Source organism: Dermacentor albipictus, chromosome 4, assembly GCF_038994185.2.
Source record: "Dermacentor albipictus isolate Rhodes 1998 colony chromosome 4, USDA_Dalb.pri_finalv2, whole genome shotgun sequence".
NCBI classification, from domain to species: Eukaryota; Metazoa; Arthropoda; class Arachnida; order Ixodida; family Ixodidae; genus Dermacentor; species Dermacentor albipictus.
In genome coordinates, this window is record NC_091824.1 from 43,210,865 (window position 1) to 43,238,697 (window position 27,833).

At 46.5% G+C, this 27,833-nt stretch overlaps 1 protein-coding gene across 2 annotated transcripts in view; it reads left to right on the forward strand.

Annotated features, from left to right (window-relative positions):
• Nucleotides 1-273: 273 nt before the first annotated feature.
• The window catches only part of LOC135907140 (serine proteinase stubble-like), a 32,666-nt gene continuing 5,106 nt past the window's right edge, over nucleotides 274-27,833 (forward strand). Inside the window, exons 1-8 of one of the 2 annotated variants that reach the window (XM_065438793.1) lie at nucleotides 274-753; nucleotides 3,026-3,109; nucleotides 4,871-5,406; nucleotides 8,192-8,504; nucleotides 12,164-12,237; nucleotides 12,996-13,090; nucleotides 17,730-17,995; nucleotides 26,399-26,538. In XM_065438793.1, coding sequence (XP_065294865.1) covers nucleotides 639-753; nucleotides 3,026-3,109; nucleotides 4,871-5,406; nucleotides 8,192-8,504; nucleotides 12,164-12,237; nucleotides 12,996-13,090; nucleotides 17,730-17,995; nucleotides 26,399-26,538 — 1,623 coding nt within the window. In that variant the 5' untranslated portion in view covers nucleotides 274-638. Of the gene's footprint in view, nucleotides 754-3,025; nucleotides 3,110-4,870; nucleotides 5,407-8,161; nucleotides 8,505-12,163; nucleotides 12,238-12,995; nucleotides 13,091-17,729; nucleotides 17,996-26,398; nucleotides 26,539-27,833 lie in introns of both variants that reach the window. The other variant, XM_065438792.1, reaches the window with a different exon arrangement.

The window sequence follows — 27,833 nt, forward strand, 5'->3', positions numbered from 1 at the left end:
TACCCAGCCGTACACGCTGTGGGCAAAAAGAAAAAAAAAGGAAAGAGAGGAAACGAGATAAACATTTCACAACCGTGCGGTGAGCGCGTGCACGGGGCAATTTCCCAGCACCACGAGCCTGTCTGTATGAGGTGAGAGAGAGAGAGAGAGAGGATCGCCGAGACACAAACAAGCACGAAACGATAAAAAAGGGGCGCCTCGAGCAACGGAGAAGCACCAGCAGAAAGCAGCAAGCAGCGGCAGGCAGGCAGCACAGGAAGAGGTCGCCGGCGGAGGAAATCGCGCTCAGAGCAAAGCCTACACGTACGCACACACACACGCACACCAGCGCACACACAAGGCGAGAGAGTGCCGCGGCGAGGGATATCCTTCGGCGACCTTGGCAAGAAGGCACCCCCACCGAGCGCCCGTGGTGCTCGCCGACTTGACCGGTCGGCCGCGCGAGTCCGTCGGGAGTGCAGGTCGCACTGGTAGCCGCCACCGGGACATCGCCGAAGAAGATGCCGCGAAGTTTGGAGGAGGACCGCTCGGTCGGCGCCGTCGCACCCGCAACGAGGTGACGGCCGCCGTCGGAGAGACGAGAGGTCGCCCGCCGCAGAGTTGGGAACAACAAGCGTGAAAGACAGAAAGCGCCTGTGATGACCCGCGCGGCTCGCCTGGTCGCCTTCGCGCTGTGGGGACTCGTTGTGTGTGGACCGCGGGTCGCGGGATACGTGTGGAACCAATCGGACAACGAGTCGATTTACACGCAAGGTAGGGAACGATCATGAAGCTCGGCTGCCTTCTTGATGCGCAGTTTTTCTCACCTTCTTAATTAATTCAATGACCTCCTAATTTGTTTGTGTTTGCATTATGGCTGAAATTTTCTTTTTCTGACCTCCTTCTCTTTCGAAGGGCCCGTTGGTCCTTTATGTCTTTATCCGTTCCACCTATGTGGCCGGGGACAAAAGAACGCGCCCTAAGCTTATAATTTGGTGTTTTAATAATGCACCAATGCCGTTTGCTTTCTTACATCACTGACCGCTTTTCACCCTTGGCTGACGCAGTGTACTGGCGTTTCCATATTAGTAGGGGCCACCGGTGTGAAACTGAAGTGTGTCATAGCGTGCGGTTCACCTTATGCGAAGAGTGACCGCGCAATGGTCTATCAGCGAATTGTCAGGTTTTTCAAGACAAATGAAAGCACTGACAAGGACGTCATGGACTTTTGGTGACGGGCACCCCCACGAATGTTACTACATACTCGCATTTAGTCGATGCCATGGCGTTTCTTCTTTTGCTGGTGAGCTAGCTCCCTTCAGTAAACGGAATACTTTTGAGGTGGAGCATACTGTATCGACAGCGCGCGTTTCATGTCCCAATATAGCACCTAAGTAATCGTCTAGTGTTCAGGTACTGATATCATCTTGTACAGGTATACTCATCAGATTAATAAAGTCAAATGATTTTCACCAATCTAAATAGACATTACTATCAAATTGAAATCAATCGGTCTGGGCAGCTTTTCTTCCCATCGCGCAACCATAACGTGAAGGTTATCTTTTTTTACAACGAAGTTGTTGGCCTCTAGTCGCTCAGGAATTTTTGTGTACGCACGCGCGGTGCTCCTTCAAAAATGTGGACCCATCCCGGAGACAGTGCAAACACTTGAGAAGCGCACAGTGGGCTGCTTCTCCAAGAGGCATCACATGACGTCATCAGGTGACCTCATCAATTGACGAAGACGTGATCGTGTGACGTTACATTTCGAATGATGACGTCATCAGATTACGTCATCATGCGATATCGTGACGTAACGATGCCGTTATTCTAGTTTGTTCGAATTACAACCCGAAGCTCTCTTGTCGGCAGTTTTCGTGCAACTGGTACTTGAAGAATTCTCTGACTCGGTTTACTTTGCAAAATTGAATTAGTTCAATAAGGCACTTGCGCTTGGCGGTGGCCTTTGAGGAATGACCATGCATGTTGCACTTCCACACACGTGCGTGTGACATACGTCACTAGTAGCCGTGATGCTTTCCTAACGTCGGCAACAGCTTCGCTGTATACCCAGTTTCACAGGGTGGAATGGAGGCAGATTTAGTACAAAAGCTAACCAATTACTAGAGATGCGTCTCCTTCAACTTCGATTACTGAAACATTCACTACAACCACTCATGTTATGCTGTTACTACCAACACCGCTACCAATACCATCCACGACGCCTGATATAGGAACTAAACACTTCGTAATGCTGATGCAGTTTTTCTGTGTGCGTTTTTCGGTGACGTTCCCCTGAACGTTTTGTTGTTCCTTTAAATGTGTTCGTTCGATTCCGCAAATTATCTAAACCTGCGTTTAGGCAAGTGCAGCTTTTCATTTACCCCTATATTTTGAGTTGGCAGTAGGTGTCATACCCTGGCTCATCGATATAAGCTCGCATAACTTTAATGCGATTAATATATTTCACCACTAAATTTGATATCACTTTAGAAATCAGTATGAGTTTCAGAAACCCGACTTATCCAATAAAACGAAATAATTTAATGCCAGCTGAAAAATGTGAAAGGCAACACCATACGGAACCAAGAATGTGCCGTATTATAAGTTAAATATTAATATTTTTCACACCGCTAATACAAAGTGCGCGCATGAAAGTGCGCGCATTTTATGGCGCAATGAAATGCTGCATAAAAACGATACATAGAAATCAGTCCAGCAAATTTCGGTATAGCAGGACGTTGTTGTTTTCAGAAGTATCGGACAAAGATCTCAATACATGGATTTAAAGAATAGTGTCAGCACAGCGACTTAAACCGACATGTTTCGAGCCGAATGCAGAGCATGTCGTTCCCTTCAGTTTGATACTCCAGCCGTGGCAAAAAGCAGACACCAAACGCTCACCCAGCATGCGAAGTGAAATTGTTTGAGTTCGAATCGAACAGTCGCATCTTTGTAAAATCAAAACGACAAATTCATCTAATCGGTCGTGTCTTTTTTTCTTCACAAACTCGTCCCCTGTCCCCACTCCTTCAACGACGCTTAGAGCGAGAGGGCAAAACACAAGATGACCCAGAGCATCTGGAGCACCGAGTCGACATCGTTTCCAGCTGGCCCAAGCCTTCGGGAGGTGCGTAACAAATTACTCCTCTGTACCTTGACTTAAGCTGCTACACGCGGCCTACTTCGACTGCCCGATTTGCTTCACGCACCCGGCACGCTGTCTTTGACGCGGATACGCGACAGGCGACAGCCGCTGTCACGGACAGTAAGCGGTCGCCTCCAGTAAAAACGAAGTGGTGGCAAGTGCATTCCTTCATCCTCTTGGCGGTTCGGTTCAGGCGCGGCAAACTTCAGTCCGACGCTTCTTACATTTGCGAGCTGCGGACGGGGCGGAGGAGCCCCGACGCGGCTAATGACAGAAGTTAAGGTCGAGCGACCTGGCGACTCGGGAGTGCCAATCTGATGGGTGGATGCCCTAAAATTGTTGAAGTGAAAAAAATAAGTACTCAGTGGCCAACGCTCCTTAAAAGCCCCGTTCTGTCCACTATGACGCACGAAACTTATTGTGGCTTCTCTACACACCACATCCCCTCACTGCCTCCTTGCTGTGTCTTCTTAGAGCGCTGGAGTGTAGGGCCCTTGCATCCATTTTCTGAAGTCGCCTGCACTAAACAGGTTCCCCGTGGGCAGGTGGAGCATGGCTGGATAACTGATGTATCATAAATCTAAGGTTCAGAAGTAGCGTTTCCAACCACCAGCTACACTATTAGAGAAACTTGGCGCGGTCCCAATATAGCTTGTTGGCGCGCGTTAATTGCATGCGTGGCTTCACCAACACGCTTGACGCATAGGGAATGTGCCGCGCCGAGTATTCTAATTGTGTCCGCGTCATTCCTGCCTCTACGTTTATTGCACATAATGTAAGCATACGTGCGTGTCGCGCGAGGCCTACTTACATCGCCTTCTGCGAAGTACGTGCTCTCACTCTTTCATATTTCGAAACTCATTCTTTTATATCGCGAAAAGAGGCCTACCTCCTTTCGCGATGTTCTTTTTTTTTGTAGGGCTAAGGTAAAAACAATAGCAGTCGCTGGGTATGCGTGGAAACATTTAACAAACAAGAAGAGGACGACGGAGTACACGAGACACGCGGCGCACCATCTTGGAGCAAGCCAGTCACCAAGCGAGTCGGACGCTTCTTAGTTTTATCGAACGTTGTTCCTCCCGCAAAGGCGTCGATCTCCCTTCGGTATGCTTGTATGTGTTTCAATAGCAGCAATAGCAAAAGACCGACACAATATAGACAACGACGAAGAAAGGTTGAACGAGACAACTACTGGCGGACAAGCGACGCAGGCGCAGCCTACGCACACGTCACCTCCGGTACGGCCGCGGCTTTGGACCTTCATTGCCAATCACGTTTTGTCGCTGCATTTACAAGCCCGCATAGAAATATTTAGTAGGTATGAAACACAGTTTGTCGGCGGGATGTTTGTCCACCTGCCTTTCGCCCGCCATGCAGTGCTTCTCAAATATTGAGCCGCATTTCTTGAACGCTAAGGCAAGTGGAGAGAAATATACACCCCGAAGTAGGATTAAGAAAGAAGCGTGTTATCTTTGCAGCTGAAACCATGGAGATTTTGCAACGCTGTATATGCCTATCGCAGTTCTTTTTTAAACAGAAAAGTTGTAGTTGCTTCTTCGAAATGAAGCGAAGCGGATTCTTTCATTCAATTAAAGAAACAAAGCAACGGACCGCCTCACGAGTCCAGATCCACATTAAAGTTCGTTCCGTCAGGCTTCCCATATGATTATATTCACAACAGAAAAAAAGGTACTGTAATTGTTTGGCTAAGACTCAGTTGAACCTCTTCTTCCTCCTGTTCAGATCGGACCTCGACGTCCCTGGACTTACCGGATCCGTCAAACTACGCGCGCCCTCCGAGCCGCCCTGCCGATACCCATCGCCACCGGCACGCTCCGGTCAGCGACAGCAACGCCATTTCCAGGTTCATCGACAAGCTGCAGCGGTCTCTCGAGCGTTCGACGCAGTTCGGAAGCCGCGCCGATTACCACGCCTGCCTAACGCCCAGCGGAAGCAAGGGTTGCTGCACTCCCGTTAGACTGTGCGTGCTGCCCGTGTTCCTAGACAGTCTGGACATGTTCCTCAAGTACACGTGCGCTATAGACAATGACCACATCGGCGTGTGCTGCCCGGCCGAGTTTGTGGCGAACACGAACATACCTCGGCGACCGGATGGCACCTTCGTCATTTCCACCGTCCTGAGTCCCAGCCCTTCGCGACCGACTAAACGAACGACGACGCACGCGATCGGCTCGACGGGTGGCTCGCGGCCTGTGCATCCTGTGTTGCACGAGGAACCGGCTTATCCGGACACTTCGGACCGCGGCGGTACCGACCATGTGAGTTTCATGACAAGTCACTAGCACTCAATATAGTATTTCGTCACCACTTCTTATTTCTGTTCGCGACTTTCCCGGACCCTTGATCGCCCTTGTGGAAAATTAGCCCAGAGGCAGGCTCCACCCATTTACGTCTAAACCCTTCCTTATCGTTAATGCCTCTGTAGCTTTGTTTATCATAAGGCTTTAAGTATTCCTTAAGGGAGTGGCCCTTTTGCCACCAAGAACGCAATATGGCTGAAAAAAAAAACAGAAATGGGCCAGCAAGAGTTTGTGAACTGTATCCTTTTATGCTACACAAATAGATTCAAGTTGAAGGGAACGAGTAGCGAAGCGCGTTGGTGTCAAAGCGAATCATTAAAATGTGCCTGTCGTGCCTGTGAGTTAAAAGCACATTGAATACCAAATATTTGAAAGTGATATGGCTTTCACAGCGAACCGGTAGACACAGGAAATGGCGTATAAACGTAGTAGGAACAATGGGTTTGTGTTCAATGAAGAATGATAGGAAATTTCACAAAGGTACGGCAGTTATTTATTTTGCTACAAAATACGAAGGGGGGGGGGGGCACAGGTTTTCTTGGAGTATTGAAAGCAGGACGAGTTGGCATTCAAAACTGACAAAAAGTCGCTCCATAAACAAGGAATGAGAAAACGACTGCTGACCAGCAACTGAGATTTATTGCAGAATCTTGAATATCTAGCATAGCTCGAACACATGTAAAACGTTTAAAGATTAGCGGTCAAGTACTCTGTATCTAACTTATGCGGCACCACCACAAAAAGCCACACAACGCACATGTCACCGGAATTGGGAATAAAGAAAGTTTCTGCACTCTACCACAAAGTCCTATCTTTTTGTCTCAACAACGCCTTCATATCAGACGGCCAAAAGTTGCATTCTTGTTGTTTGGACGAGCAGCTCCTCTTTTACACAAAAATTATGGATGAACCCGCCGTTCCGTCTTCCGTGTTCAGGACGTTTCCGAAGCTTTTCTTTTTTTTTTCTCGAAGTGCATGAGAAGGCATAAAGAAAGCCAAATCGCGCACTTAAAATTGAAGTAAACAGACATTTTCTTAGTGCCTCAGCGACAAAAGCAAAGTAAACCAAACGACAGTCATCACACAACAGTTTTTTCAGCGCTTCCAGAGACAATGAAAACACAGCATTAGCTAGGCTAGCGCAATGAGCACACAATGAAAGTAAAAAATCTGGACGACTTTTTTCGCTATTTGAAAGAATTCATGCAACATTGACCTCGCACTAGTCGAACCCGTTTCTTTATTAATTCCAAGCAACTAATCTTTTATGCATGAGGCACCTCATTGAATTACAATAATGTAGCCGGAGCGAAGAGAAACAAGTAAATCTACTGTTCTTGTGTGGGTATCGCGACACCATGTGCTTCAAACGCAGAATTTTGGGGGACGAAAACATTCATTCCGAATTTATCAACGGATATGAGCAACGTTCTTCTTGCGGTGCAATTTGTAAGATGCAAGTCGCCAGCTGTTACGAACACATTGTGGATTGAACGAAGAAATTAAATCTTAGACAGCTACAGAGTCCTTCGTGAACCGATATTCGTCAGAAACGGCATCAATAGCTTTTGGAGGCCAGCGGCATCGTTCCGCAGTACAAAGATAGTATTATACGCATGAAAGTACGATGGTTTGTCGACGCATTTGCGTGCGGACAAACGATATTGCTCGAAAGTAAAGTTCTGTGCCTCCTTTGTTGTTTGCAACTTCTAATATTTGTTCCGGTCGGAGTTATAACCATTACCGGAAGTTTCGAGGCAATGTCACGGTGAATTTCTATGATGGTCTGGACAGTTGATGGGAACTTGATTTAAGCACCACCTGACTTCCAATAGACGCATTGCAATTTAGGGCGCTGTTTGTATGTATAGGTTTTTTGAACTATTGCTGATGTTCTGTGCGCCCAGACTTGAATTTATGCTCCAATGCCTGTAGTTTTGTGTTTACTTTAGAAGTAGAAGAATGTCAGCCTTTCCGAATATGAATAGAATACGACTAGTAAGCCTCTAACATTGAATAGAGTGTCGAATAGTAAGACACAGACGCATCAACGTACACCACAAATATTTTTTTTGGTGTACTTAGACACAATGCCTGTACTGACTAGCACAAGAAAGAGGGATAACTGTCACATAGAATCAATTTTAAACCTACAGTCAATAATTGTCATAAAAAAAACTCATGAACAGCCTCTCAACATCTTTAAAGCCTGGTTGCAAATGAACTAGCCAATAACGAATGGCTACTGTATGATTAGCGACGAATAGCTGTTCTGTAATATTTGTTTAGTATTTTAAACTTCAACCATTCGCCCACGTGTACTTTATCTTGCACATGGCATGGATATTAGCTGTAATTCTTCACTGCAAGGGTTTCCTTGATGAAGTGAAGGAAAAACGAACTTTCATTACGGTCAGATTACCTGCAAGCACATTCTCTGAATTGGTCTTCGACGGGTGTCTAGTTTCGACACTCTTGCTTCATAAAGCAGCCTATTTGTCAAAAGAATGAAGAGCAGGAAAACAGGAAAGGTCCAGAAACTGCTTGCGCACTTTTTATCAATTGAATGCTTAGGTCAAATGATGGGAACATTGCAAGCGGACCAATTCAGTGCAACCTAGCACTAGAATGAGCTTACGAACCTATGTGTGCACTTTTATTCTTGGCTATACGGGCACACAAAATCTCTTGTTCTTCCGACGTTAAAATACAGCTGCATCAAACAATTTTCTTGCGGCGAAAGAGGCACGTGGCATCAACACCCAACAACGGTGGCAGGCCGAGCAGCAATCCCGGTGCCAAGCCGAGCGACTATCCCAGTTCCAAGCCGAGCGACTACCCCGACAGCAAGCCAAGTGGCTACCCCGTCAGCAGGCCGAGTGACTACCCCGGCAACAAGCCGAACAGCCGTCCCAATAACAAACCGCAGGACGGCATCAACACCAACCGGGCCACAACGAGGCGTCCTGCCGTAAGGCCCGGCACGGACCCGCATTCTCCCATGAAGAGGAACGCGACAAAGCCGGAGCCACCAGAGCTCCGGGAAATGCGGCCGTGTGAGTGTCGTCGAGTACCGAGCAATCTTACTTACCGTACTCAATCGAACACAAGGCGGCACCGAATGTAAACTGAAGCGCGAAAATCTAAAGGTACTGTGGGAGCCGGCCTCGAAGAGGCAGCCGCCATAGTCACGGTTAATTTAGGCCGGCCAACACAGATGAAGTGCTAGCGTGTTCTACTCGTCTTGTCTTGTCTTGTATCCCAGACAGTGGCGCGTAACCACTATCGGGGACTGGCCAAGAAGCAGGCGGTTTTCCGTATGGTTAGAAGTACTCGCACAACATGAGCACTCGTCTTCTTCGCTGGCTCTCGGGCGATAGTTGCGCCGCTACAGTTCAATAAATCAAAACAAAGATTTTAACCAAGGAGACCAGACTAACAGCAAAACAAAAATGATTTGCATTCTTACTGAATGGTAGTTCCAAATGACATGACGTTACATAGTCCAAAATGACACGAAAAGCTCATACGACCAACATAAAATGCTCACTGTCCAAACGCAAGCTCAGTCGCTGTCTCCAGAAACATCGCGTTATTTCTTGCCACTTAGTTTTTTTCAAACAAGGTGCCGCTACCCATTGCGCATGTTGCCCTTAAAGTGCACCGCTTTTTTAAAAGGTCGCGAGATCTACTTAGGCCCACATACCTTTGGCAGACATCCACGCGCCCGCCATCGAACTCGCCACAAGTCTTTATCGGTCCGCACTTGGCCCCACGCGACACTGGTAAGGATTGCATTCGCTTTCCGAACCACTCTTATCGTACTGTGATGTAGGTGGAGTTCTTGAACAGATGGCTAACAGCTGTATGACAACGTGCAATTTCTTTCCAGAATCTATGAAGCACACAAATTAATTCAATACGGCCACAGAATTTGGTCTACGACATTTTATAGAAGTCATTACTTTTCGTCGAATTAATACCGTAAAAATAACTAACCGAACTTAAATGTCTGAAGTAACACTTGAGCGCGTGGAGTATAACTATCAATGGTTTCGGAATAGTTCCTACCACGCGAAACGGGAGATTCTGTAACGTAGACTGATATTGAAGTACAATACGCCTTCCGCTTCCATGAGAGTGCAACAGAGATTCGAACCTACCGCCTCAGGTAGAGCAGCACAGTACCACGAACACTTAACTACCACGGTTATACAAAGCTTGTGCAAGGACTGTTGCCATCAGAATGTGACGCCGACTGATCGCAGTAAGAAATTTTTCTACGGCCCCAAGTGGACGAACATATCGAATACTATGTTGCTTAATTTGCAGGTATAAAATTGAAACAAACCAGCAAATAAACTAAACACAAACACACCCTTGCTCAAAATTGCTGTCACAGTTTTTTTTTTTCACGGACGGCATGCACATATTGAGGATTTCAAATCTGCCGCCGCTTTTTCTTGCTTTCCGTGCCAGCACCTTTGGCATGAGGGTTTTATTACGGCATCTTCTGTAGGTTCTCCTCAGTGAAAGAATTTAATTAGAAACGTATCCTGCCGCAGCCTCCTGATGGAAAGGCAATGAAGATATATTCAGAAAACGTTACACAGAGAGTGACAATGTCAGAAACAGAAGCCACTAACATAGCGTTGCGCAAATATTTACGTACAATTAGAATGGCAGAAAGGCAAAGATGCTTATTTTGATTTAATCTGGTGATGTTAGTTTGACTTAGAGTTTTTCATTCTACTTAGGTGAAAACTATGGTACGCAGGGTAATCACACAAGCATACGAAACGACGCAAACTCTGATGGATGCCCCACCTACACGCTCAGCTTATTCACAAAGTCAGAGTAAAAGAGTCAAAGAGTTTATTCAGACAACATATGGTACAGTTGCCTAGCGCGCAGACCAAAAGGCAAGTGGATGCCTGACCAGGAGTCTGCGTCCTTCTTGCTCCCATTCGAGAGCACAAGACATTCAGCGCAGAAAATAAACACTAAACGAGATGGAAATACAGAGTGGTTGGTTAACATTGAAAGTCTAAGAAAGGCCTGCAGATATTAAGACTACCAATAAGAACCGCAGCTCCAAGATCGAATCGCGCTGCAGGCATAAAGCAACCGTCGTATACAGTCTCTCAGAGAAGTATGGCAGCAGTCATATGGTACATTTTGCATGTCCCTGGAATCGTTGCACATTCAGCGCATAGGGAAGTCCATTTACTGAATCTCCCGCTTATAGTGGTCCTTGTTGGCCACGTTTGGTCTAATGCGGTTAGAGCATGCCTGTTCTTCTCTATTGGGGCCTCGGGGCAGAGCAAGTGCTATACTGATCAGTTTTATAACAATGTTTCTACTGAAAGCTTGCCTCAAACACGAGCTTTCTAATTTGTTAATGTGGTAATGAGGGTGAATGGGGTGATGAGCTGCGTCGAATCATTGTCCGCACTCTTCTGTTCGGTGACGGTGAGTGCTATTAGAATACTCGTTTTGGTGTAACCGAAAAATGCTAAGCTATTAGCCTCTCTGTGCTCAATATATGAATACTGAACCTGAAAATTCACACACTGATATGAGCGAGGTATTCATTTCTGTGTTGTGATCAGCGCATTTTCATGCCTGAACTACAGGTGTGTGTTTGAGCCAAACATTTAGTCGCCTTTATACTACCCCTCTTCCTGCTTTTGCACCTTGCTTGCTTTGCACATGTAGTGAAGTGCTTCTTTTAACAGCAGGCCCCACTGTGTCCATTGATAAAGTTCGTATTTTCTGATGCACTCTTTGCGTGTGAGCTGTTCGTTTCATATAACTGGACTTCGGAGGAGCAATTCACCATTTGTCACTCATAATGTTGCCTTTTTTTCTACTTTCTTTGCTTTGTTTATATATTTTACTCTGGTCCCATGTATGCTGTACGATCCCCAAATAACTAAGCCAATAAACGAATTAACCGATATAATGAACTGCACTAAGCTAAAATGGCAGCACGGCAGACCACGCACAGAAATATAACGTGCGCTGAGGAGAAGAAAAATCTGCGAAATGGTTTTTTCCCGAATGAGTCAGAGCGAAAAAACCCGCAGGGAGAATAACCGACGCAAGTGTTCTTTCAACGAAATAGAATGGTCAGGAAGCGCAAGGGGTGAAAGAATAAAGAAGGCCCATACAGCTTCTGCCCGAACACGCACCACGTAAACAAAGCGCGTCTTTATGATGTAAAACACAACAGACGCGCATTAGTGGCGGCACTGGAACATTTATACCTTTATTCAAAAAAAGTGCTACAAAGTGCCAAGGCATTAGGAAAAAACTTCCTACAAAAGCAACTTGACTGGTCCTAATAATCAGAAGGTCCAAAAGGCAGCAGACAGCAAGGAGCGAGAAAAAAGAAAAGACGAAAATGAAAGGAAATAGGAACAACGAAAATGGAGAAAGGAAAGAGTAATGGCATGTAGTACATAGGTCTCACTTAAACAATTTGCTTCACACATGAAACAGCTCGGGAAAAACAAACAATATCTGATTTCGAAACAGATACTTCATTTTAAGGGCACATTCAAGTATTGCTCCATCAACGTTTTAGCCGCCCTCAGATGCACAGCTATGTTCGCGTCGAAGTAACGTTCTCTTTTGTTTATTCAGCGAAGAAAATCTTAACATAATCAATTTTGCCCAATATTATAACAGCAATTTACTGTGTCATTTTCAGCATGCGGAATTCCTGTACTTCACAAGAGAATCATCGGTGGGCACGAAGCCACCCCCAACAAATGGGCGTGGATGGTAAGTACGACGAAGAAATTTGGAATTCGCTTGAAGAAGGCGCAGCACGTTGGACAGCGATAGCAGTCGAAATATTTGGAATCCGCGCTATGTATGACTTTATTTCGCGACTTGAGCACAACAGGCGTACAGTGTCACCCATGCCGTCGCGTCAGCCATAGTCTCAGGTACAATGCAAAGTTGGAAGAGTGCAATTAAGCTGCTTTCGTGGTCGATAAACAGCGTATGCAAAAGATAGGGCTAAATGCTAATCAGAATAAATCACCTCGTGAGTCAAACCTTATAAGCAAAGGAAGTTACATGAGTTCAACGGCTGCAACTGTCTATTGATTGATTGCTTCATTCCTTCATTCATTCGTTCCTTGGTTTATTATTTGATTGACATCGTTTATTGCCACGAAGCAGCAAGTTCGCTATGAGATACGACGTAGATTCTGTTGAATATTTGCGACCCACGTGCGACTGTTTAAAATGCTCCTAAAGTACAGCGCATGAGCGTTTTCGCATTCCACCTCCATCGGAATGCGTCCGCCGCCGTCGGGAATCGTGCCCACGACCACGCGATCAGCAGCAGAGCAGCCTTTAGCACTCAGCCGCAGCGACCTGTAAAGTCTGCTATTTATTCGAATGACCGTTTATGTGGGATTCGAAGAAAGGGAATTAGGCTGTCTAGACTTCGTAGAACCTTTACAACTGTAACATCTTAAATAGACTGTGTCATAAAAGAAGCTCTGTTTTGCTATCATACGCTACGACAGGCTGCCCTACTGAGAAGAGAAACAGGCGAGCTCTACTGTGGTGGAGCCCTCATCAGCAACAGATACGTCATCACGGCTGCCCACTGCACAGATGGGTAAGTTGCCGGAACTTAGTGTGAAGCTACAGTTCTAAACAGTGTCGGGATCACCGACCTGCTTCTCATATCTTATCGGAAATGTGAATCAGCAGCAGCCGCCACGTGACGGCGCCTCGTTGGTTGGTGGTTGCAAGGCGGCCACTTGGTGGTCAGCGCACGTCTGAACAAGTGTGGCAAGTCAACGCCGAGAAGGATCAGCGGGGCAACTGCCTCGGGCCACTGCAGCGATCGCGTGTGCATGCGGCGCGCGTCACCGCCGTGACCGAAGTTCATTGGCCACCGGACAGTGACGTATGCAGGGAGCCTCTACAGTTTGTTTATCAGTGTGGAGTTCGTATAATGTGCGCTAAATGTATTGTAATCTGTTAAGTTCGTTTATTATACAGTTGTTTGTTCCCGTCAACAACCGCTGCCTCTTTCTGGTGAGGACTATATATAGCACGGACTCTGCAAAGAAGTCAAGGCGTTTCAACATGCAATTGCGTGAAAGGGCGGAAACTACGCACAAAGTTTTATACTGCGGCTACTAGTTCGAAAGTATAAGCGTGCACCATTAGCGTGGACATGAGAATAAAGGCCAGTTCAAGATTCATCTAAAATTTGTCCTTTGAGATTCATGTGTCATTGTTGCTTCTGACAAAAACTTTCTTTAATCTAGATTGTCGTCGCGAATTAGCTGTATGGCAATGGTAATTATTTTTTCAGCTCGAAGCCTCATCGTACAACTCTTTTCAACGAACAAAATATTGGTAATTAAAAGAAATTTCCGATGGTGAGCTTTGCTATCTAAATTGCGACACACGTCGTATAGAGTAGGTTATTTATGAGCTACATAAAACCTGATAAATATTCCAAGGTTAACACAGACGTCTAACGACGGAAGCGTGTGGTTTATGTCTAGAAAATTAATACAGACTGTAGCACAGAAACAAAGAACACAGAGAATCCCCCTTTAGGGCTAGGATAAAGTTTGACAGTTTCGTAACTGACATTGCCGCAAAGCAATTACTTATAGTGCTGTTCGCTTAGAACGCAGAAGATTCGTTTAGTGCTGATGTGTTACTGCTGTATCCATGTGGCAAAGGTGAGGCATGCCCGTGTCATCACAACAGAAGCTCGCATAACATCTGCCGTTCTTTCATGACGATTCAGCACGTGGTAAATGTCACGCTCGAATGATTTAAGCTGCGATAGCCGAGAGCGTTGTAAACTTTCCTCGCACGTGGTAATGGTTTGGGACGTGTTTCATAATAACGCTTGTAACTGAGTCTCTGGGAAACACACCCTTTCCCACTATATTAACGTTATTCGCTCTATTCTTATCGATAACTTACTCAAACTGGCCACAGACGTCGTTCATCATTCAAGCCTGCGGCAGCGGTGGAACAGTAGACCCAACGTACGTGGTGGGCAGACTACTGGAGCCCACTGCTTAACATGGCGTTCGTTGCGTGCCTGGCATGAAAAGAAGCTGTCCCGTGATACGCTTCATATCCGGATGTCTAGCCGGCCTGACGCCATTTCGTGACGTTGGCCTTCGTGCAGTCCAGAGAAACACCGGGGAGGGATTACGTATTCAGTTGCCAGCGCGTGGAAACAGGCTTCAAGCCATTTGTTTGCCTCTGGAAGAATGTCAACACGTTCTCCGGCCCTGACCGACCTTGAAAGGAACACGTAAGCGGAAAGCGAGCGAAAAAGGCTTTGGGAGCGAAAAGTAGAAGGTAACAAAAGCAGGAAAATAACGACGCGCAGCCTATTACGCTGTTATGAGTGGAAAGGAAACGTAGAGGGTGTCGTCGGCAGCCGCACACAGGAGACCCGTCTGATACCGTGTGCGTAGCAGAACACGAGTCGCTGTGAAAGCGCCACTTGGTCATTCGAGGCCTCATTCGATGAGCAAGACCGACAAATGTACAGGATGCGCTCTCGAACTGGTGCTTTAATAACGCCTTCGAAAAGCGTATGTTTACAAGTATGAAGAGGTACTAGAAGTGCAGTACGCGGTATTGCGTTAAGTTTTCCGAACGCTGAATCACACATGCAACCGACAAAAACACCAATTGCTTTTGTAGTCAGCCATCAGCAGAGAACTGAGCGTTATATTCGCACATTCCAACGTTCGCATTCCCAAGTGGCAAGTACAAGCCATGACGAGGTGGCATTTTTTTTGTGTGTGTGTTCATTGGCCGGCATTAAAGCGGGAAGAGTAGGGGGGGGGGGGGGGGTGAGGGGGCGATGTTCGATTAGTTCGCATGAAAAAAGAATGAGTAACAGAACAACAAAGAACAACGCACACAGTCATTAGTTTTCTTCGACGAAATGCTGGGAACGTTGCCGCTAATTATTTCGACATTTTCGCTGCTGCGAATGGATCAAATTGGCTCGATAAGTCCACCAACGCCGTTTCAATGACTGAACCACTGAAGCAATGTTAAGGCCAAGCTGTCGCTGTCATCTAACCGGAGCCTACATTGAAGGGGCATCGGTAGATTGGCACTCGCCTCTGCCATCGCGCCCTCACCACGACAATGTCTGACACGAATAGCGGGTGCCTGAATGTCCAGAAATGGCAAAACACCCTTACGCTGAATTTTGGCGTTTTACGTGCCAAAATTGCGATTTGATTATGAGGCACGCCGTAGTTGGGGGGACTCCGGAATAATTTTGACCACCAGAGAATCTTTGCCGAGCCCCCGATGCGCGGGACACGGGCATTCTTGCATTTCGCCCCCACAGAAACGTGGCTGCCGCGGCCGGGATATGATCCCGCGACGTTGTGCTTAGCAGCCCAACACCATAGCCACTAAGCCACCGCGGAGGGTAAACTCTCTTACGTTAGAGATGTTCTGCGAATAATACCAAATATGCCGTTACGCCAGAACTGTTCGAAATAGGTGATGCCAGCTGATCATGATGTTGACCATAATGTTAGCGAAGGCCTCAGGCCAATCGCAACCAACGCTTACGGATGAGAAATGGTACCGAATGCATGATGTTCTCCTTTCGTCAGTTCTCTTTACAGTTGGCCGCCACCTTTGCTACTAATATTTAAAGCATCAGAGCTCGGTGGAATTCGCTCTTACAAATATTTCTAGCGCTAGAGCTATTTGTGAATACGGGCCCAGTTTTTTTAGAAAAGGAGCATCAGTGTTCTCGCTTAGCACTTTTCCCACAGCTTTCCTAAAAACCAGGGGGAATCGCTTCATTTTCAATAAATGACGCTTCAATATTGGCGCTTCATCTATTGAAAGCTATGCCCCAACTAGCCCCACAACGTGTTTTACTGAATCGCTGCACGTGTCTCCGAATTTACGTAACAGTCTGTTCCATTTAGGAGGTCAGGAATCGAGTTCGCAATGCTTTTCGTTCGTAAGTGTCATTAGCCATTGGCCGGCCACCTTCGCTAACTTGATGTCCAAAATTTAAGAACTTGTTTGAAGACACGTGGCACTGATATACTAGTACAAAACATTTCTGCATGTTGCAGAGTGAATGGTTGAAAATGGTATGCGATCCGTTATCGATAACTTAGCAAGCCCTCGCTTGCGTTGAAACTGGAATCTTTGATACAATTATCAAGCCCTACGTAATCACACAAAGCTGTCTGGCATTGTACAATACCGAAATGTCGTTTTCTGCTAGGCGGCCAAATTTTACTTACAAGGAAGAAGTATGTTTGCGGTTTCACTTATCTTTTTGTGCCGGCAACATCTTGTGTTCCCCAAGGGACAAGTTAAAGCACGCAACGAAACTTGACTTCTCCTTATAGCATTTTTAACAGAGTCTGGTTTGATGGACGCGTAGTGAGACACCGCAGTGATATTGTGAGAGACGCTTGTACAGAGGAATTGCCGACCTTAATCGCATGGCTACACCCGCCTTTTGCAGCAACCCGCCACCACCACCGTCTTAACATTGAGTCAACGCATAGTAGCAGCACATCTTGTCAACTATAGGCCTCTGTCGTCGCTTTTCTAAACCTCTAAACAGCCGCAACAAGATTTTGTGAGATTGTGTGTGTCTTTGTGTGCAGGTGTAAGCGTGCTATTGTATGGGCAGATAAGACTGCAGTCATATTGAGCGCCTTGCAAGGAGCATTGCGAAGCATTCCGATTCTCAAGCTCGTGCGCGAAAACATCGATGATTGATTCATGTGCGGGATGTATTTTCATAGTTTCAACTGTAGCGTAATATGAAACCTACTAAGAGATGGCTGCCGAAGCATTGCTGAAAACGTAATCTTGTCAGCAATGCTTAGTGTAGATGAGCCTTTACCGATATTTAGTGGTATCCACGTTTGTTAGAATATTTCATGCGCGTTGTGAAATGGAAATTACGTCAGCCAAATTACAAGAAAAAACACCTCGTTCGATGGCATTGTTGTCAGTAGAATTATTCCACTAGTGGTTAAGCGACTAATGCAAATTCTAAATGTGAAGAGCATCCCACTTATATTTGAATGCCTATCTACGCCGCAGAGCAAGCACTTCGAAAGATAGGGTGGAAGTACTAGTTATTGTAAATGCTCTGTGATTCACTGGAAACTTGTGCGATGCAATCATCCGCGTCTATGCTTTTCGTAAAATTGCTAAATGGAAGCACGTTTTAATCATGCACATTTTGCCTTTTCTTGCAGGCTCAAAGCCGCCAACATAACCATCAGGCTAGGTGCCCACAACATGCAGGAACCATCGGTGAACGTGAAAGATTTTGAGGTGTCCCGCATTCGAGCGCACCCCAGCTTCCAAAAGGACACGTTCATGAACGACATTGCAGTACTACGGCTCAAGCGTCCCGTCACGTTCAACGAGTACATTCGGCCTGTCTGCCTACCTGAGCGGACCGACCAAGACTTCTTTGCAAAGACAGGCATTGCCACTGGCTGGGGAACACAGACTTTTGGTGAGCACGGTTTCTGGAAAAGACAAGGAGAATGTGTGGGGGTAGATAAGGATGACCGCACGCGATAGTTTTCTTTTTTCTTAATTTTACTTGCGACAGCAAGTTTTACCTAGTGCTTCTACAGGCTCATCGTGACTCTTGTGCGCGTCATATTTGACTCTGAGATGTGCAATCAATCAAGCATTACTTGGGATAGCACGCCATATTGAGTGTTTTCACTGGTACGTCTATCGTGTTTGAAGTCTCTTGGCGACAGAAGTGTAATCGCGCAGAAGGCAAAATAGATCACAAGAGAAACGTGCACCTCCAACCCCGCCCCCCTCCCAAAAAATATAGAACTTTCGATAGCGTGCATTGAAATTAGAAGGTACTAGAATACTCCTTGTAGTAGAGCATACTCTAATTGAAATTTTGGAGACAACAGCCATAATTCAACGAGTGCACCATAGATGGCGCCACAGTACCTCGCCAGGCCGTACCAAGGCACCTATTCGCACTATTAGCACAACTTCTGCTTCGCGCTGTTGAAGGGGCGATTTATGATCAAGAGCATCTACTATTGAACTAGCTCTGTTAAGCGGCACCGTGGGCACAAAAACCTAACTCGTTATCGCGAGTCCTTTCATTCGTAGCTCTATGCGCGAAGCCTGTGGAGTTTTATCGGTGAATTGGTTCGCGGCTAAGTGTGCAGCAAACTTTCTGTATCCTGATATTACGGAAACCACGTCATGGTCTGACATGGTGTCGCCTAACTTGACCGCTTCAGGCAAAACTAAACGCAAGTTTTGCCCATTTTCGCCTTTCGCGAAAAGGGAATGTTGTAGATTTTACTACTTTCATCTCCTTTCGGCAGCAATGTTCTAGCGCTGTCTTCTCGGTCTTTCGAGATTGGCTCTCGATATCCAAGAATATCAAAGGCTTGCCATGTCATTGACTGTGCTTGGCGCGCCTTCAATCAGCACATGCCAGCATACGCTCTCCTTCTTCCTTGGCAGTTCGCGCTTTTAATCGATTGAAAAATTGTTTGACGTACACAAAAGCCCGAACATGTAATTTTATTAAATATAATGGCGGCAAATAAGCGCCGTCAAAAAGGCACGTCCGCCGTACTGATGCTTTCTTCAAAGTGGATAGAGCGCACACTACAGTCACTTTCACCACAGGCACTTTTAGGTCTACAGTCGTGTTCAATATGAGCTAGAATATGCTGCTTGCGCATGAGTGGACCCCAGAACTCTACGGCAGCACCGACAAACTAAACAGTAGGAGAAAAATTTCTCGCGATGAGTGTCATTGGTAATGCGAATATCAATAGAGTAATGTAGTGAGAGATCATATTCCTGAAGTCGTATTTGTTTATCACGTGTAGTGGTAACTATCAGACCTCCGTAGATTGGGTTATATGCCAAATAGCCCGATATCGTCCCACTTTGCTATGGCATTCGCTTGCCAAGGTGATCCGTAAGCATGGAGGCATGAAGACGACTGTGTGACACTGACGCAGTAACGATGTAATGGCGAACAGGAATTCATATCGGTCGAATAACAAAGGCGTACGATTCCAACAGCATGACGACAACGGGATGTGGTTATTTAAACTATGACGATGGTGTAACGACGATAACGTGACGACGTCATGAGGACAATGAGATGACTGCGTGAGGACGATGCGTTGCGATGATGATATAACGACAAGCGAATGAAGAAGCGGGAATGAAGACGACAGTACGACCAAAGCGGCACGATGACGATGCTATGGCGACGATAGCATCCGTGTGACGACGACCCGCCGACGATGGCATAACAATGGCGGCATCACCACAATTGCGTGGCCACACCATAAGTACAATGGAACGACGCACAAGGAATGATGTTGATAGAGCGACGAAGGTGGCACGAATACGACAAAATGACTGCAATGGGATGACGACGCTGACATGATGACAATGGTTCCACGCCAACGTGACGATGATGGCGTGACGACGATTGCGTGAAGTACACGGCATGGTGACAGTCTGACAAAGCAGGAATGTAGACGACGCAACGACCACGACAGCATCAGGTCCCCGAACAGTGGTCCAAGCTATTGGACAACTTGTACCACAGGGCTGAAGTAGGAGTGACGGCGGAAGCATGACGAGAGTGAGATCACGAAGCTGCAACGAAGGCGATTGAACGACCACGACGACATCACTATGGCGGTGTGTAAACAAATGCATGACGACTGTGTGACGAGTATGGGGTGACGACTACGGCATGACACTCGTCATGCCGTAGTCGGTGACAAAGCTGGAATGATGGCAATGCAACGTCCACGAAGGCATCGCGACCCCGAGCCCATACTTAGTGGCCTATTCTAGAGAACGTGGGCCACTGAGTCGGGATAGAAAGTAAGACAACGACAGCATGACGAGAGTAAGATATCAGGAAAATGGAATAAGGACAATGGAAATACTGCGATGCATGACTAGCGGGAGGAGATACCTAGTGTCCCACGCATGTAGGCAACTTGGGTCACTGGGTTGGTGTAAGACGACGGACGGACGGACGGACGGACGGAAGGGCTATAAACGGCTGAACTAGGGAAAGAATGCCATTCGCATTGTTAAGGTTCCCGCCAGTTGTTACGGAGACGGCGTTTGGTGGACATTTAAAAGCGTCTGCTTGGAGTTCAAACAAGGTTGACCATCAACGAGGGTTCGGAAGGGAAGGCAAGGTGTCGTCGCTTTTCTAAGCCTCTAAAGAACCGCATCAAAATGTTGTAAGCTTGTGTGTGCCTTTGTGTGCAGAATCAAGTGGGCTATTATACTGGCACATAAGACTGCAGTCATATTGAACTCCTTGAAAGGAGTGTTGCGAAGAATTCCGATTCTCAAGCTCGTGCGAGAAAACATCGGTGGTTGATTCATGTGCGCGATGTATTTTCATAGTTTCAATTGTAGCGTAAAAAGAAACCTACTAAGAGATGGCTGCCGCAACATTGCTGAAAACGTAATTTGTCAGCAATTCTTAGTGCAGATGAGCCTTTACTAACATCTAATGGTAGCCACGTTTGTTAGAATATTTCATGCACGTTGTGAAATGTTTATTGCGCCAGCCAAATTACAACAAAAAACGCCTCGTTCGATGGCATGGTCGGCAGTAGAATGCTTCCAGTAGTGGTTAAGCGACTAATGAAAATTCTAACAATAACAAATTTATTATATCATGAGGAGTGAGCAGTGCGCTCCAAGACAAAAAAATATACAGAAGCGAAAGAAAGGACAGAGAAGATCTGTCTCCACGCGGCGGCGTGCTGGTTTTCTTACACACTCCACCATCCGGTTAACCTCATTCTCTTTTGCGTATAAAGGACACGTCGCGTCAACCCACACAGCCCATACATATCATACGGGGTCAACCCATACGGGGAGAAACTACTCCCTGGCGTAGAGGGAGTGAACGTAGGCCACGTTGGGTCAATGCACACAGAGAAATACGGGGAGGAACTATTCCCTGCCGTAGAGGGAGAGAGCGTAGTACAAAGGTCAATAGGATTTGTACTGGCGCACAATCCCGTCGCACCATCCGGTGGAGTCTTTTCATATCGACGAGTGATGATTGGGCACGTTGCGTCTCAGGAATTTGACATCCGTTCCATTCATTGCCGCACAACGCGAGCTGTAACAGCATTAATAAACGCTTCCCAAATTACTGCCATTTATTGAACCAATTTTTCTTATCTCGGCACCGCCTTGTGGCCTTGCAGCAGCTCAAACCACGGGCAGCGTGTTGAGTAGGGTCCTTTGTTACCGCGCTAATGACGCAGAGTGAGGCCATTGCCAACCAGGGGTTTACTTGCCCACCTAGTTTTATTTCATTGTATCTACAGGTTATATCCGAAAAGGAATATAAATTAGTTGAATAAAAAAGTTATTGACCATATCAGTACGACACATTAAAATAGTTCAAAATACGATCTTCCTTCGTCGATACATCTATTCCAGCAAAATTTCCAGGCATCGAAACCGTCATGGTGGGCCTCCTCAGGAATGTCCTTTAGAGCCTTGGTGCAAGCATCTTTGACTTTGTCAACTGTCCTGAAATGATGTTCTCTCGCGGGAGTTTTCAAGAGCAGAAACAAAAAGGTGTCTCGGGAAGCCACGTCAGTATTCTAGGGTAGATAGGGAACCGTTGGTAGCTTTGAATCAGCCAGGAAGCATGTCACGAGGAAGGTGGTGTGGGCTAGCGCGTTGTCATGGTGATGTTTCCAATCTCTCGTGATGTCAGGCAGGACGCGATGAACCCTTCGTTTGAGTCTCTTGAGCACTTCAGCGTAGAGTTCGACAGAAGAGTATGCATCTGGGCTGGTTGGTTCATGATTACGAGCAGTAATCAGCGCTGTATTCTGTGTCCCTTTCCTTGTCCTGTTGTTTAGCGCTGTTTACTGCTCGAACAGTTCGGCGTTGAGGGTTGTACCATGTGGATTAAACTCATGGTGAACAAGCCCCTTGATGTCAAAGAGCCCAATGAGCATGCTCTTGACCTTTGACTTTCTCCTTGTGGGCTTCTTGGGGTGAGGGGACGCCGAGCTGTGCTACTCGGCACTTTGAGTTTTTGTTTCGGTGTCTTATTCAACAACGCAAGGCCCTTCACCTAGCTGTGATGACATTGCCTAGAAAGTAGGGGTCCCTTTCACACAAGTCCCAAAGTTCCTGCCACGTTTGAACTCGTTGCAATTTTTGGTCATCCGTTAACACCTTGGACACAATCTTCGCGCGCACTTTTCGCATGTGCAAATGATTCGTGAAAGTATCGTGAACGGTACTTTTTGGTATGTTTACTTTCTATGCAACTAAACGGACATTAAAACGACGGTCTGAGCTCAAAATATCTCGCATACGTGTCACGTTTTCATCGGTGATGGTCACTGATGGCCGCAACAACGTGGGCTTAGTCATTGGCCGCTTCACGACCTCCCCGAAAGGCCTCGTGCCACCAGTAGAATTGACGTTCCGACAAACAATTATTACCAAAGGCTGTGTTTATCAGAAGGAAGGTTTCCACTGCGGACTTGTCGAGTTCCACACCGATGCATTGCGGCATGCACGAGAAACGAAAACTAATTTCACGAAAAAAGCCTGTCCTCTCTCTCCAGACGGTTGCAGACGACTAAGCGACTGCGTGTGCGTGAACAAATTTCCCCCTCCATGAATCACAACCAGTCCTAGCACGCTGTGAAGTATACTCGTTTCACGATATAATCACTGACATTACTTTTCAGACAGACCCTGTATATGTAGTACTCAAGAGGCTTAGCTTATGCAGACATCTAGTTTTGTGCAGAACTGAAATAGCCCTAGACTTTTGTTTTGCTTGCTTCTGTATTATGTTTCTCGCACGTACACAAGAGCCATACATCAGAGCATATTACTCAATAATTACTAGCTGCAAGTTAGCGCTTCAATTCAGCTCCTTTACCGGCCGCGATAGTCCAGTTGCTATGGCTTTATGCTGTTGATCTCTAAGCCGATGGTTTCATCCATTCTGCGGCAGCCGCATTTTGGTGAGAGGAGCATGCAAAAATGTTCTTGAACGTTATAAACGCACGTTATAAAGATTCTTAGATGCTCAAAATTATTCTGGAGCCTCAGGCTCACAATATGGAATGCCTCATAATTACATCGTGGTTCTGACACGTAAAACCTCAGAACCTTATAAATTTAATTTCTAGCTGCATTGCATTGTTTAAACTCTCCACTTCATGGTTGCAACTGCCTCTTCAGTGGTCAGGTTTATACCAGCAAGTGAACCTGAACATAAACATGGAATCTCCGACAATCATTTTTTTTTCGGGAATCAGTCGACGTGAGCCGTTGTACCTAAAATGTAGCGGCAGTTTATAGTCGATCAAGTATTGTCTGCCTATATAGTAACAATGTGCGCTTCATTTTGCCGACGGTAAACTGTATGCGGGAAGGGAGTCGGAACAAGGTTAGAAGAACAGCTAAGGCTTCGAACCTATTTAAAGCAGTGTTTGTGAAAGACTCCCATTTCAGGACCCACTGAAAAATGTAAAGATTCGTGTCGCGCCAGTTTCTTGAATAAGTCTTTTGTGGAGACAGCAAGAACGACAATTTTTGGCATGTCATACTTACACACGTCACTTTTCACCAATGTTTAAGGCATTCAAATCCAGCTGCATTTCAGTCCTTCTTCTTTAAGCGTATTCAGAATGCCATGAACACTTCTTTGTTTAAAGGACGTCAATGTGTCTCTTTTAATGTAGCCGACAAGCTCACTAAAAACAGCCTACCACTTCCTGCCCGTACCCGTAGCCGTAATCGTACCCGTAGCCTGCGGTTACGGGTACGATTATTGCAAGGAGCTTCGAAATTGTTCCAGAGCGTTATATGCTGCGGATTCTGTCTTGGCTGAAAGAGACGTCTGGCTTTGGATGTGACTGATAGCAGCCGCGGCTATGTTCACTATAGTTAAGCATTTTACTTAAGTCAAGGTCTGTTTGCAATCTTATATGTGGTAGCGTTAATATGGGGGTATACAAATTCACAAAACAACAAAGATTTTGAGGCGGAGCACATGGCTATTACAAAGTGACCCACCAGGATAAGTATCTGCCAGCCAAGATGAACTTTGGGTGGGGAATCTTGTATTATCCCTACAACGTTCAGGAAAGGGCAGTAAAGTTCCAACGACGTTTCATCGGTCTTATGTGGCCAGAAGTTAGAAGGGGAATTAAAAGAACACAGGCGCGTGACCCGGGCAGGCTTCTTGTGTGGGGTTCTCGTCTTTTGCTTCGCTACAATTCTGGTAATTAATAATTTCCGATACCTGTGCATGCTTATGCTTCTGTCATCGGCGCTGGTGATATTTTGGTAAATGTCCAAACCAAACCAAATAGTGAGTTGGTCATTTCTTGTTCTTCTCAACTTCCTAAATATACTCATCACCGCGTATGCACACGATATGAGCTTCACCTGAAACTCACATTAATTTCCGGCACCACACAGTTCGCAGATTTTCTCGAACATCGCACAGATGTGATTTAGCTCTCGTGCGGTGCCGCAGCACACAATCCCATTTGAGGAGCCGAGATCTGGCAGCTGTACAAGTCCAACCAGAAGTACTCTAGCAGCAGCATAAACCACTCTACAGAGTTTTGAGCTATAGCTTTCTAGGTGGCTTAGGAAGGGCGTGGCCACTACTCTTTGCTTAATTTGTGGCAATGCTGGTACTTTATGCGAAGCATATTACTAGAGCTCAACCCAGCTCCTCAGGCGCGGCGGTGTCGCCTTCAATGACCTTTGACCCCATGCCATACCAGGTGACACCGTGACGCCACGACAGAGGAGAAACGGGGCTCCAACTCGCGCCGTCGCTCGCGGCGTCGCCTTCAAGGCTGACCACGTGACACCGTGACGTCACGACAGAGGAGAAACGGGGCTCCAACTCGCGCCGTCGCGGTGGTATATAAGCAGCTGCGCTTGTTTCTAGGTGGCTTTGGCTGAACTCTTGCAAGATGGGCTGGGTGGGAATCAAACCAGGGTTTCCGGAGTGTGAGACGGAGACGCTACCACTGAGCCACGAGAAGGTGGCTTCAAAGCGGTACAAAAGCGCCTCTAGTGAATGCGGTGTTGCCTTTGAAACGAGCTGTTTCTAAGGCTCAGGCGTGCGTCGCTTGCTCAGGCGCACATTTCGTTGCCGCGCCGAACGCTGCGTTGCTCGACGCTCACCGCGTCCAATGCGGGTCGCGTAGTCGCTGCGCCGTAGTCGCTGCGCCGGGTCGACGGGAACGCTGTCGCGTTCCACTCTTGAAGGCGAAGCAGAGTAACGCATGAGTTGTTTCTTCGTCTAGCCGAACCAAATATAGCCAAGCAACAGCAGTTCACCAGGCTAAACAGTGGTTCAACAACTAAAATAAAGGCTAGTATGCTTCGCATCCTGGGCTTAACCTTAGCTAAGCCACAGCCATTTTTTTGAGCTGCCATGCCATTAACACGAATTATCCTTGTCAGCTACTGCGCAAATTATTGGGGAGCAAGTTGATGTTCTAATGCAGTCATCGTGAAATAGTGCCCGCAAAAGTGCAAGATTATCTTATGCTTTAAAGTAATTCTGTATTCTTTGCGGCTCCTTGGACTCAAGTATTCCCGATGACTTTAGCGCGATGACCATCCTGGCTTGTTCATTCCTATAATAGTGTGAAACATGACAGAAATTACCAAAGTAACTGCTTTGGCGTTCGTTCAGAAACGAATTTCTCTTTGCTATGCATTACACAGTTCTGTAAAGACAGATTACCGATTATTAGAAGAATAGACTCTTGGAAAAACAGTGACGTGTCCAAAATTGTTGCTCATTGAGAATAGGCAACAGCGTTGAAAATGTGCCCTTGCCACGCAGGTGGTCCTTACAGCGACGTTCTGCGTGAAGTGAAGCTCGTAGTCTGGAACAACACCGAATGCAACGACCGGTTTGCGCAACCAATCACTGAGGTGTTTCTCTGCGCTGGACCTAAGCGACGGGAAGGAGATGCCTGTCAGGTGAGAATAGAGCACTACTTATAAAACAGCATAGTTTAGTAACATCTGCTGTCGGGCTAGTTGGTACACGGCTTTTAGAAATGGTTTTAGGCCCAAGCCATGCCTAAAATGCATGCATGCCATATGCATGCCAAAGCATGCCATATTAGACTTAATCGGTGGTATAGAAGTTACATAACATGAATAAATCGCCCCGGAAAAGCTGACCATCGTTTCAATAGGTGGACGTATGCCTGGTCTCGCTAGTGAAGCCACGAGGCCTGTGATGTTCACAGTCGTGGACAAATGTATGCAACGCTTCATATTAGCGCCATGCGTCATTCCAGAAACATTGCGGTGCAGGCCACTGAGTTGAGAAACAATGAGCCACCGTGAGAAAACCTGCCACCGCCAAAGTCATATAGAAAGCACTGAAGCATTTTAATCGCAAGAGCAGAAGTTTAAATGCCTGCGACGTCCATTTAGGTCAGACCCAAGAGTTAGGACGGTTCTTTGCTGTGCTAGTGGCCGGTCGTATAAATCCCAGGGGGATGCATAACGCTCATCTCAGCCTCACACTTTGTTGAGGCGGTCAACGATTTCATTGCTAAAGGCAGAATACGCAAATAAGTTTGTAAGCAATGGCAAAGTGAATAAAAGTTAGACTTCCAAGGTTTCTGAGAAAGCGCTGCGTGTTTGCTTTATAGCCCCTTACATGCTGCTCTTCATCTATTGCCCTATCTTGATGTCCACCGTGGGACGAAGGCTTCTTCCTGCGATCTCCAATTACCCTTGTCTTGGGCTAGCTGATTCCAACGTGCGCCTTCAAATTTCCTAATTTCATCACCCCACCTAGTTTTCTGTCATCCTCAACTGCACTTCCCTTCCCTTGGCATCCATTCTGCGAATTTAATGCTGCATCGGTTACCTGCCCTACGCATTACATGACCTGTCCAGCTCAATTTTTTTGTCAGGTGCCACTCTTGGAGTGGCGCCTGCCACCGACAAAAAATTTCGAGGGCTAGTGGGGCTATACCAGTCCAGGTGCAACCAAATTAGGAAGGCTCACTAAACTTCAACAATGACACTCCCTCAGCAGTACAGGACTTGACTTTCCTGGTTGACTACTGTCGGTGACCAGGCCGGTGGTCATAATTGTGATGCGGCAAAGGGTTCTAAGAGCATCGAGATCCATATGGCCACCACTGGAAACTGAACTTGGCAATGTTTAAAACGCGAACCCTCTTAGGGATTATCAGGCATTGCCTGGGATTTTGTTGGCCTTAGTGAGGTTAGAACAGGTGAGGTTTATACAG